The sequence below is a fragment of the Etheostoma cragini genome, chromosome 2 (genome assembly GCF_013103735.1).
Source record: "Etheostoma cragini isolate CJK2018 chromosome 2, CSU_Ecrag_1.0, whole genome shotgun sequence".
Lineage (NCBI taxonomy): Eukaryota > Metazoa > Chordata > Actinopteri > Perciformes > Percidae > Etheostoma > Etheostoma cragini.
Window position 1 is genome coordinate 2,788,434 of NC_048408.1, and position 12,280 is coordinate 2,800,713.

Genomic DNA, 12,280 nt, shown 5'->3' on the forward strand with positions numbered 1-12,280 from the left:
CACACTGTAGCTTAGTCTGTGTGTGTGTGTGTGTGTGTGTGTGTGTGTGTGAATAATGCTGGTGTTGATGAAAGACTTCTAACCTAAACATGGTACCCCCTGTCTCGTGTCCAGTGCCCTGTTATTCCACTAAGTGTATGTGTGTTTGTGTGTAACTTGTTTTCCATAATCACTGAATTGCATTGTGTCATGTAGATAGCAGAAAAGGCTGAAATGTGTGTGTGTGTGTGTTCTCATTTAACTATTTTCGGGGTCCAAAAAGAAAAAAATGGAATCCAGTATACTTTTGGGGTCCCAAAATGCTAGACCCCACAACTTTAAAGTGCTGTTTGAGTGTTAAGACTTGGTTTAAGGATTAGGTTAGGGTTAGGGTGAGGGCAAAGTTTAAGGCTAGGCCACAAAGATAGTGAGATGCACTGTATGTGTATGTGTGTGTGTGTGTGTGTGTGTGTGTGTGTGTGTGTGTGAGTGTGTTTGTGTGTAAAACCAGATCTTTCTCCTTATAAAGGTCACATTCTGATGGACAAAAGCTTTCTGTCCTCTTTGCTGATGCACAGGAACAAACCTCTCAACCTTAGACTGAGATCGCCATCAATGGATTCTTTTTACTCTGTGTGTGTGTGTGTGTGTGTGTGTGTGTGTGTGTGTGTGTGTGTGTGTGAGATTGCGTGCATGTGTGCATGCGTGCAGTCGTGTGTGTGTGCATGCGTGCACAAATTGGGCCATTTTAAATTTGGTCGGGACTCGATTACTCCATTACATATGTTTTCCATTACAGATTTAGCAAACTGTAATCATGAGCTCAGTGTTTTTATCTTTACTTAGATGTAATAGGCCTATGTAAACAATTAAATTGGCTTATAAGATGAAAAGAATTTCACCTAAAAGAGGGTAAACTGACCAGTCCTTATATTACCAAGGGTTTAACTTAAGGTGTTGCTTTAGCGCAACACTTTTCAGTAGATTGTCCCCTTAGGTCACTATGTGTTACGTGAACTGCTCATCATGCATCTGCACATCTCACCACTTAAGCTGCATATCAATAGTTGTTCAGTATGCCCTTACTTCCCCTCAGCCCTTGATATTACGTAACAGCATGCGTTGCATGAAGGCAACTTGAAGAGCTGAGTGATGGGCAGGGCAAGAGCAGGGAATTAAAATGGAGCGCACCTTCCCTGGTTTTTACTTCAGCCCAAACTATACTGCGTCAAGTCTGTTTTATTTTCCATATTATTTACCAATAATTATGGCATTCTATCCCTGTTTTTATGTTTTTTCTGTGTCTGCTTATGTCATGCAATTTCCCAAAGACGCATTTTCTTGAATGAAAGGCACTAATGTTTATGAAAAACGTATTATTACTGTTTTTTAAACTTCATAAATACCTGCAGACTCATTTCAATTAGGCTTAGTAAATGGCTGCATAAGTTTCTGATTGAGAAAGGTTGTAATTTGTTTCAGGAGTAATCATACTATTGCTACAGGTTTACAATATATTCAAAACAGAATTTCTTTCATGCGTTATTCCCAGATAATGGTGTGAGTAAAGACATTACACAAGTAAAACTATCTTGTAAATAAAAGTGAATAAAAGTATAAATTAAACATTAACTGGCATTAGTTATCTTAAGGCATTGATCATTGCTGTGTTCTCTGAAACGCCAGGGGGCATACCTATGGGCAGGGCGGACTGGGGCTAAAAAACAGCCCTGGACTTTCTCCCAAATAGGCCCATGACCGGCCATCCGCCCCTAGCCTTGCGCAACAGACACTAGCCAGGATGTCCTGATACTAGGCCACAATACTGTAGCCCATCAGACAAGGTATTCACAGCAAGAATCTACCCCCCCCTCCCTGTTAGTTAGCACATTTAAAGTGGTACCAGTGCATGCCTAATGTTTTCCTGTTCATTCAATACTATAGTCTCATCCTAGAAGCAAAACTGAGCTCACTCCAACCGCTCATATACAACCAAGAGAAATTGCGGAGCAGTTATCATAGTCCTCACCTGAACAACCCCGGGAATTAAATGTCGTCGGTAAATACTAGCTCTTACCTAACATTGATTTCTGAGTTAACAAACTCTAGCTGCTTTTCTCTGGCTGGCTTTTCATCTGAACTGAAACCAAATGAAGCCAGATGTTTCCTGCTGGCTTCAGTCCCAGTACAAGTTTTACTGCTGCTCTACCTTCATCAACAGAGATTGTGTTTTGTGTGTGTATGTGTGTGTGTGTGTGTGTGTGTGTGTGTGTGTGTGTGTGTGCATGTGTGTGTGCGTGTGCGTGTGCGTGTTTCTGTAATTGGTGAACACATGTCGACTTTCCCCCCTCTCTTTCAAACAAGCTTTTTTCTTTAGGACTCTCTCTGCCCTTTTGCCAAGCAGAATTCATGTCTGTAGAAAGTTGGTGAAAGTTAATGATCTCTGTGATAACACAGGTTGTTGCATTAGGTTATTGCAGTGTATATAGGGTACAGCACAGCAGCAGCAAGAAGATCAAATAAAAAAGGGCAAATTGGAAACACACTCGTAAGTACACTCGTACACATACAAAACAAACAGTAATGAGCACAACTGTATTACCTGAAATAAATTCACAGCAAATGCAGGAAGCACACATTACCAACAGTTGGTCTGTGTTATTGAAGTCATTTAGGAGAAAACGGGTCTGTCAGAGACCCCTTTCATAGATATAAATACGTAGATAGATACTGCCTTCGGCTTGTGCCTGTACTGCTGCCATTTTGGGATGGACTGCAGACTTTTGTGCAATGTTTAGATGTTCATGCAAAAGAATTGCCAAAAATAAGCTATGTGGAATATCATTTTTCAGACGGTTGTTTTACAATATTTTACAGTTACGAACGTGTCTGAACTGCTGTCCTCAAGTGGCCACTTGAGGCGAGTCAATCCCCATAGACCCCCCCTTCATAGCAGAAATAAGCCTGTTTTTTACAACCTGGTACAAAATGGTTTTATGGTTTTAACCAACATTGTTACGTGGCTGCTGGGAACCATTGACCAAACATCAGTATTTCTATTTCTGAAGTGCAAGAAGGGCCATTCAATTATAAAAAAGGATCAGCGTCAAAATGTTGGAGACCTATGGGATCTGCTTAATGGACATGTAAAATATTTCTCTTAATGAACATTTGGTATTTATGGAATTGACCACCAGCGGAAAATAGGGGAGGGTCATGTCTTTTTGCTCTTTGCTGAGGGGAGGGTCTCCCAACGTTTTTTAGTGCAGGGGAGAACTTTTGTATTGTGGCTTGTTTAGTGCTTACTTTCTCATGTAGATCTCGGTCCCGGCCCCCCATCACTAGCGGATGGGTTTGACCCAACAGAAATTGCAACATGACAGCAACACAACTACTTTTGTTTTAAAGGGCGTGCGCCGGCATTATCCGTACTTGGCCCCCTCCTCTTCATCATCTACATCCTCCCCCTTGCAAGCACCCGCCTGCTGTCACGTCAGACTTTGGAGCTTCTGAAATCCGACACAGTTGAAGTAATGCAGTAATGTAGAAAGTGTGCATTTAGTTTCCATGCTCATTGTCTTTCCACAACAATGTTAGTGAGTAACTTTACTGAAATGGCCACCGTAATGGTGGAGTGTGATGTGTAAGATGAGAAAGCAGAGGTTAAGACATGTATGTAATGGTTGAAAAAAAAAAGGTTATCTGTAAATGTAGACAGTTTTGTATTGTAAGTCAATTTCTGAATTTTGTGCGTAATGATGAATAGAACTAATGTATGGCCTTCTGTATTACACTCCCAGGCATCCTCAAACCTCACACCAACGCAGAGCGAGCATCCGTGTTGGCTGCTCCAGATCCTGCAACGTCCAACTCCAAACCAACAGCTAATCAGCAGCCAGTGTTGGGGGCGGTCAAACGAGCTGCCACACCTGCCACATCCAAACTTCCTGTGAAAGGATTACCCACAAGCCTCAGTTCCTCAGCACTAGGATCTGAGATCAGTGCAGCCATAAGCAAAGGTGAGTAGGGTGGGTGGTGGTGGGGGGCTGAGCTCTCTTGTTTTCTCTTGCTCACATACAACTTAACATTCTTCCCTTTTCCTTGTTGTTTTTCTCAAGCACACACATACGCGGAGTCTCACTACATCGTGTACACACAGTGTGTCATAAAAAATCAGCTTCTAAGATTGTACTGATGTTAATGAAGATCTGTTTGTGCATCCACTGTGTTTTGATATTTTGAAAAACCCCTTTTTTCTCTCCGGAGGTCAAGGAGAGATGATTTACAAAAAAAAAAAAAAAAACTGAATCTTCCCCCTGAGTGAAAAAGTCATTACATCACATTAAATCACAGTGGATAGAAAAGACACTCTGAAGTGACTCCAGCCATTGAACGTTTTTCAAGCTGACTGTCAAGTTGGTTTAATTTGCTTGCTCATTGCTGCTCAAACTGCTCCGCTCTGTTGGCTTCAGCCGTAACTATTAAAAATGTAAGAGTAGCACAGACCTTTTAATGGAAAATTGGAGGAAAAAATTACATTTAACCTTTACTATAATCTTTAAAAAATGTTCCCTTCTGTGTGTATCTATCAGTGTTTAGTCACATTCTACTCTTTTTGTTAGTTGCCATGAAAGGGAGACTATTACCATGGAAACACAACTGTTAGTTCTGAGTCTGAAGATGTTTACTGGTATTATCTTTTTAGACTTAAGATTAGTCAGTCTTTAGTTTTGTACCACCGTCTAACTTTATCACAGACTAAGACAGCCACAAGAACGGTATGTGTTTAAGTGAGCCACTGGAGACTCTTTACCTAAACAGAGAAAAACAGCTGGATGCAGGCAAAGTCTCTGGGGAAAGATGTACAAGTCTGGCAACTTAAGTAACGTTAAAAGGAGTGTCAGGCTTTCCAAAAGTGAGTAAAGAAGTACTGAGATTTCTTTTTTTAAAGTCTAATCCTTTTTTTTAACAAAACACTAATGTGATAAGAATATACTGTATCTTTTTTTTTTTTTTTTTTTTTTACAAATACATAGTATTTATTCTCTTTCAAAGCATTAAACAGTATATTCAACCCTTACTGGGTTCCTTGTTGTCACTAAAAGTGGCATTCCTCTGTGGCAGGGATCTCCACATTTTCTCATTCATCCTCCAGTCTTTGCTGTTTAAGGGCTCTACATACCCCTACTAAACATCCCTACAATAATTAAGCAAATTACACTTGGGGGTTTGATTTAACGCCATTATTGGTGTCCCTGTTGACGAATCAATAGATCAAACTAATGTGAGCATTCACCAAACTGCCGTAAGACCGGGTTGCCAGGAAAGGGAGACTGTTACCATGGAAACACAACTGTTAGTTCTGTAATAAATAAGTTGTTTAATCCGAGGAATCACTTTATATACTAGTTGGACAGCTTTTGTGTGTTCCACTGTGGTTCTTGAATTATTTACATGAATACAAATGTTTTGAAACTGTTTTTTTAATTCACCTTTGCAACGTTGACACAGAAATGGCGGAGTGATATTTTAAGTGATGCGTCAGGTGTGCTCAAATGGTTCTGGGTGTGCTCTTATGCTGATTTGAGCGCGTTGTAAATGTCTAGTTGACCAATCAGATTGTCTGGTCGGATCTACTTATTGTATAATATAGGCTGAAGACCACGAAATGTTGTTCAGAAAAAGCTATTATAAGATTATTTGTCCCTCACAAATGTTGGCAAAATACTGACATTGACATATTAAAGAATCTACTGGTTATTTCTTTTTTTAATTTCTCACTCACAAAGTAACACATTAAAGTAATGGTTACAGATGACTAGGTTGTTACGGTAACCAGATCACATTTTCTAGTTACCAGTCAGTGTAGTACAACCCCACTCAGTTATTTTAATTTTCAACCTTCAATCATTTCATTGAATAATTTTTTAACACCCTTGATATGTGTCAGTTGTTCACGTTTCTGTTGGCTGTGAGTCTAACTCTGAGGTCATTATGCTGTGCATTTAGAATGCAGTAATACACCAGTATACGTTGGCATCGTTAATCGATTGAAAATCAATTCTACTATTGAAACTATTGAAAACTATTCAACTGTTAAAAATCTGTACATACCATACATTGTTTTTTGTTATTTAAGATAAAATACAATTTCAATTGCAGTTTTGATATGAGGACACATCTTTTGTTTTGAACAGTTTATATAAATAAAGGAACATCTTTCAGTCATTTGACTGTAGAACATCCCTCCATTCTAGTCAAATTAAGATCTGGTCCACCCAGTGTAATCTGCCTCAGATATGTTGCACTTTGGTTATACTGATTAAAGAATTGAGATTAATTGTGAGATTAACAGAAGTATATTGATCAGATTCCACATGGCATTTTATCATGGGTTCCAGTGAAAAATACTGTATTATTATTCTAAAATTACAAACAGAGATAATATTGCGGTACACACTCAAAGCAGTTTTAGTTTTTTGGTATGGAAACATTTATAAAGGACATACTTAACTGTGGATTAACATATTTTGCTATGCAGCTGTACTGGTGAGAGACTGCCTGTGCTATTGGTTAAACTTGTCTTTGCCAGTCTTCCAGTGCTCCACAGACCTCATCTATTGCTCTTTGAAATGCTTAGCAGACAAGCAAAGCTACAAAGACCCAAACATAGGGCGGCTGTGGCTCAGAAGTAGAACGGTTGCCTGCCAATCGGAAGGTTGGTGGTTCGATCCCCGCCCCTGCAGTCATTGTTGACCCAAGTGTCCCTGGGCAAGACACTGAACCCCAAGTTGCCCCCGGTGCTGTGCATCGGAGTGTGAATGTCTGTGAATGTTTATCTGATGAGCAGTGGCACCTTGTATGGCAGCCCCGGCCACAGTGTATGAATGTGTGTGAATGGTGAATGTTCCCTGTAGATGTAAAAGCGCTTTGAGCAGTTGTTAAGACTGGAAAAGCGCTATATAAATACAGCACATTTACATAACGGAACCTGCTATTAATTATTTACGTAGGTGTTTGTCAGCTGAAAATCTTTAGTTTCTTTGTAAAGCTTGTATCCTCTGTGAGTTTTAATTGCATGTATACACCCACATGAATCACTTACAGATTTGACAGAAACAAGAAAACAAGACCTATTTTTTGCTTCTATCCTTTTTCTTTCTTTCTTTAGAACCTTAAAAACACCACTAGATTAACACTGCGCATCGCCTTCAAACATCCTTAAACACACAGCTGGGACAGATATGATCTTATCCAACATGGAGTATGTTGAGGTTACACTAAAATCTCTTTGTTTCATGACAATGTCTGACGTAATTTCTTCTAACAAATGAGATGCTGTGAACTCCTGTCTCCCACCTTGACACACCAACAACACAAACGGACATTTTTTAGAGAACTCCTCTCTGTGAAACCTTCCTCATTTTACGTTTTAACTTGTTCTGCTGTGCAAATGAAGCAAAAAAATTCCTTTGTCTTCTCGTCCTCTTGTTTCTCTGTTTATCAACACTATTTTCTCTGTTGGATATACTATTATTCTTTATAAGATTCCAAACATGACATTAAAAAACAGCTGACACTTTGGACATCCACCCAAAAGTTTTGCTCTTTCATCTATATAGAGTATTCTTAGTATTTAAAACCTCTTGTATCCTCTTTCCTTCTACATTTCCAGGAGCTTCAGCACCAACAGGGACCAAGCCAGATGAGCAGCCCAGCAAAAGCACACTTCCTGTGGGCAACCAGTGCACGGCAAAGCCCCTGATCTCCAGAACTGCAGCTACCACCAGTACCAATACTTCCAGTGATGTAGTTCCCAGTGGCGTCACTGCCGCTCCAAAGCCTCCTGCACTGAGGAGCAGAGCTCTCTCACTGCAGGCCAGGACCACTGCTACAGGTGTGTGTGTGTGTGTGTGTGTGTGTGTGTGTGTGTGTGTGTGTGCGTGTGTGTGTGTGTGTGTATGTGTGTGTGTGGGGGGGGAACTTCTATAAATTTCTATGATTTGAAAGCTGGTTCTCTAGCTGATTGAATGTCAGAGATGCAAAATATAAATGTACAATTCAATCATGTTGAAAGTAGTTTGTACTGATCATTGACCACTGAGTCATCAGAAGTTCAGTCTAATTAGCAGCAGTTGTGTTGTGGTGCTTCTTTAATGGTTCGAGATAGTGGCTTGGTCATGGTAATGTTTCATGCTCCTGCAGACTCAGTTTGCAAAAAAGTTAATTTATAAAAAAAAACAAATGCTGTTTTTGGTTTCCACATGAACCTGTCAGCAGAATTCCTTTCTCCCATCTTTAGCAGGTTTGTTTCTGCAAATGGAATAAAGGTACCTAAAAACCTGCGGGGAGGGGGGGGGGGGGTTATTTAGGCAGTATGACATCCTTACTCAATTTCTTTACATCTTCCGCATCCAAGAATAAACACGTAAGCAAAAATAATTATTGTCTTCAGTACAGTAGGTCTGATTGGAAAAAGTGGAAACCTAGCTCAGGGCTGATTTGTTTTTAAAATTACAGCTGCCTTTACAGCAATAGGAAAGTATGAGTGTAAACATCTGGCCAGCGAGTAAAAACAAAGCACAAAGGAGAAGCTTTGACTCCCTCTGTTTTCGTCATTACAGGTCTGAAGACCCCGACAGTCACTAACAACAACACAGCCAAGACATCAGCTGCCAATCAAGTAGCAGCAAAGACAGTTCCTGCTGCCAATCATGGCCTGACAAAGCAGGTATCCCAGTATCCCTTGCAAAGAAGCAGCTCAGCAAGACTCAGTCGACTGAATAGCGCAGGTGAGAATGTGTGACAGGTGTGTGAGATTTAGTGAGAACTGGGCCTGGAAGTCTTTTTAGGGCCTGTAAAGCTATTACTAACAGACATGTTGTCACCCTCGTGATTGCTTTACTCACAACCAGATAGACGGAAAGACAGGCAGGCAGGCAGGCATAAGCCCCACACATGCATTTGATCCATTCACCTCGCTCTCTCGTTCACACACACCACAGTAGCCCATCAGGCGACAGTGGTTAGCATTATGGGCTTTTAAAGCACCCAGTGTCTTTCTTGAGCTCTTTTTGTCTCTATTGGACAAACACTTTATTGATTCTGACATATTCTGACTTTGGTTTTATTGTCCATGGACTGTGTTGTGCCCACAGAAGACTATTTATGTATCATGGCTGAGTTGTAATTTTTGAAGACTGATTCAAGCTTCATATTACAGTCTGATTTTGTTTGTATCACATGCACTGTACCAGGAAAGGTTTTTGTGTAAAAAGTATCCCCATTACAAAGCAGAAAAATATGTTGAGTCAAAGTAAACACAGGAATTTTGGTTCAGTTCAGTTGCCTTCTGCTGCCATTTGGGGCTACCAGTGGCCAAAGAACCCCAACACTGACCAACTTTGTTTCTTGCTTCTCTGTGACCACCTTGTTTCTGAAAAGAGCACCATTTGGCCAAAGTCATTCGAAATGATTGTTGTTCAGAGTCCTGTAAGGCTGGCATACTATAGCCAATCAGTGTATTTGAATTGCTCTAAGTTCTAAGACTGTAAGTTAGGTTTAGTTTTATTTTGAAAATTAAAGCATGCAGTATATGAGTATGAGAATGAACTACTGTTTTAATGTAGTGTAATGTAGTGAGTAGAGGAAGCTCCTGGCAAGTGCAACTCTAGCACTGTTCTGTATCAAGTAGCAACTTAGACTTTTCATAAGATGGACTTTCTCCACAAAAGAGAAAATGTGCGGCTGTGGCTCAGGTGGTAGAGCGGCTTTCTACCAATTGGATGTCAGTAGTTCGATCCCTGGCCCTGGAGTCCCATGTCTAGGTGTCTTTCGGAAAGACAATGAACCCCAAGTTGCTCCCAATGCTGCTCCATCGTTGTGTCAACTGTCAAGTGGCACCATAAGCTCTATAAAATGCAGTCAAGTTATTATGGCTTAATGTTATTTGCCTATTCTTTTCAGGCTCTCTTTGATATCAACTTCAGTATCCAACCAGTTATAGCTAACTAATGCATACCAATACAACAGCTTTACAATAAATTCTACCTCCTTAAAGGTGCTCTAAGCAATGTTCTACTTCTTGTTGAGGATCAAAGTATTTTCAAACAAAACAAGACTTGCATACCCCTCCTTCATCCTCATCCTATCCCCTTCCCCTCCCTTGTGTGCTTCCACGAACTAACCCCCCACCCCCAAAAGATAGTGAGGATTTGTTTTTTACAGTGTGTTCTAGGGTCAGGCAGCTAGCAGATAGTGAGGAGGTGTTTTTACAGTGTGTTCAGGGGACAGGCAGCTATCAGATAGTGAGGAGATGTTTTTACAGTGTGTTCTGGGGACAGGCAGCTAGCAGATAGTGTGGAGATGTTTTTTACAGTGTGTTCTGGGGACAGACAGCTAGCAGATAGTGAGGAGATGTTTTTACAGTGTGTTCTGGGGACAGGCAGCTATCAGATAGTGAGGAGGTGTTTTTTACAGTGTGTTCAGGGGTGGCAGATAATGGGGAGATGTTTTTACAGTGTGTTTAGGGGACAGGCAGCTAGCAGGTAGTGAGGAGATATTTTTACAGTGTGTTCTGGGGACAGGCAGCTAGCAGATAGTGAGGAGATATTTTTCCAGTGTAGTTTGGGGACAGGCAGGTTGCTGATATTGAGGGGATGTTTGCTGTGTGTGACAACAAATGTTGTACCCTAAACCACGCGAGTCATCACAAAGGACAAACTATAACAGAAACTGCAACCATGGTATCTACAAAAGTTTTAGGCCAAGGACCCCTTAGCTGAAAAAGAGACAAATCACTGACCCCCCATGCTGTATTAAAATTAAGTTGCATATGAACCTGGGCCTACAATAACAACAAAGACCTAAAGCCTTTACACAAACCTTTTTGTGGTGCATACCATACTAAGCTATAACAATTTATTATTGACATTCATATATGTAAACATCATGTTTTGATGTTACACGTATACTGTATGTGAATCCTTATGCTTAACTGTGAATGGCTGCCTTACTTACAGGAGTAACCTTGCATCAGTGTCTGTAAATTTCAAAACAAGTCAAAAATAGGCCGATTTATCTTTTCTAATGATATGTTAGGCTCACGTTCATGTATATTTTCAGACATATTATCTTTTGAACTTAAAAAAAGGTTTAAACATAACTTGGGCCCCCCCTGCAGTAACTCTAAGGGTCTGGGACCCCTTGTTAAAGTTCTCTCTGTTAGACTAAATTACTTGCTTCTGGGGTTTAATCACTCTCTCTGTGGCGGGCAGTATTACAGTAAACTTTAATCTCAACCTACATTGAGACATTTTAACAGAAATGTTGCTAAATTTCAAAACTTGAAGGAACGGCTCAGCTGCATGTATAGTATGTTTATGTGTGTTTGTGTAAAACAAAGAGGTCTGTGTTTGAATAGTTTTAATATAGCACCTGCCACTGAGAGCTGAAGAGACACAGACACGTGTGTGTGTGTTTGTGAAAGAGAGGGGATCCTCCTTCTTGGTATATTTCTTCATTATCATAATCCTTTCATCACATACAACCTTGACTTTCTCACATCAAATGTTCAAATAGTGACCAAGAGAGGACGCGAGACCTGAAAAAAAAAATGGAGAGGGTAGGGAGGGAGGGAGGGAGGGAGGGAGGATGGGAGCAGCAGAGACAGATTACTCAGATCCCTCCCACTCCCCCTCCCCCTTCTCCCCTGCAGCATCCCTCCCTCTGTGTGTGTGTGAACTGGCTTCACAGAGCTTTGGAAACAGCCGTGAGATAGAGGGAGTGTATAAATGCTTGTCTTTGTCCAACTACCCAGCATGTGTGTTCAAGGGAAAGCTACATTTCTAGACACACACATCTCTGTGGTGTGTTAGTGGGACGGATTACTGTGTGTTTTGCGTCTAACAGCAAAGATGGACTAATAATCATCACCGCACTGAGGATTGTCTTTCCTCCCTCACACACACAAACACACAGGTACTGCCTCTCTTGTTCTCTCCATCTTTTATCGTGGGATGATTCACTACCACCTGGACGACGGTAAAGATATTTTTGGCGCCATTTTCGCATAGTCTATTGGCTTGGCTACAGAAACCATTACCATTGTTATTTTTGTTTTTCAGCGGCATCTGTTTGGATTTGTTTGGACTCCCTTTTTTCCTCTGTTTTTTAATGCTTCTGTTTCCCTTTGTACGGAGTCACATTTTTCCCTTTTAAATTCAAATTTCAGTTTTTGACTTCTTTATTTCGATCTCCACGTGGCTGTCATGGAGATGCAAGGCTTATGTACCAGAATCAA

At 40.6% G+C, this 12,280-nt stretch overlaps 1 protein-coding gene across 4 annotated transcripts in view; it reads left to right on the forward strand.

The window, feature by feature from the left end:
• LOC117957301 (microtubule-associated tumor suppressor 1 homolog) overlaps positions 1 to 12,280 on the forward strand; it is a 71,731-nt gene that overhangs the window by 25,655 nt on the left and 33,796 nt on the right. For 3 of the 4 annotated variants that reach the window (XM_034892959.1, XM_034892950.1, XM_034892967.1), the window contains exons 5-7: positions 3,780 to 3,998; positions 7,655 to 7,876; positions 8,604 to 8,771. In XM_034892959.1, the coding sequence (XP_034748850.1) occupies positions 3,780 to 3,998; positions 7,655 to 7,876; positions 8,604 to 8,771 (609 nt within the window). The remainder of the gene's footprint in view (positions 1 to 3,779; positions 3,999 to 7,654; positions 7,877 to 8,603; positions 8,772 to 12,280) is intronic. The other variant, XM_034892975.1, reaches the window with a different exon arrangement.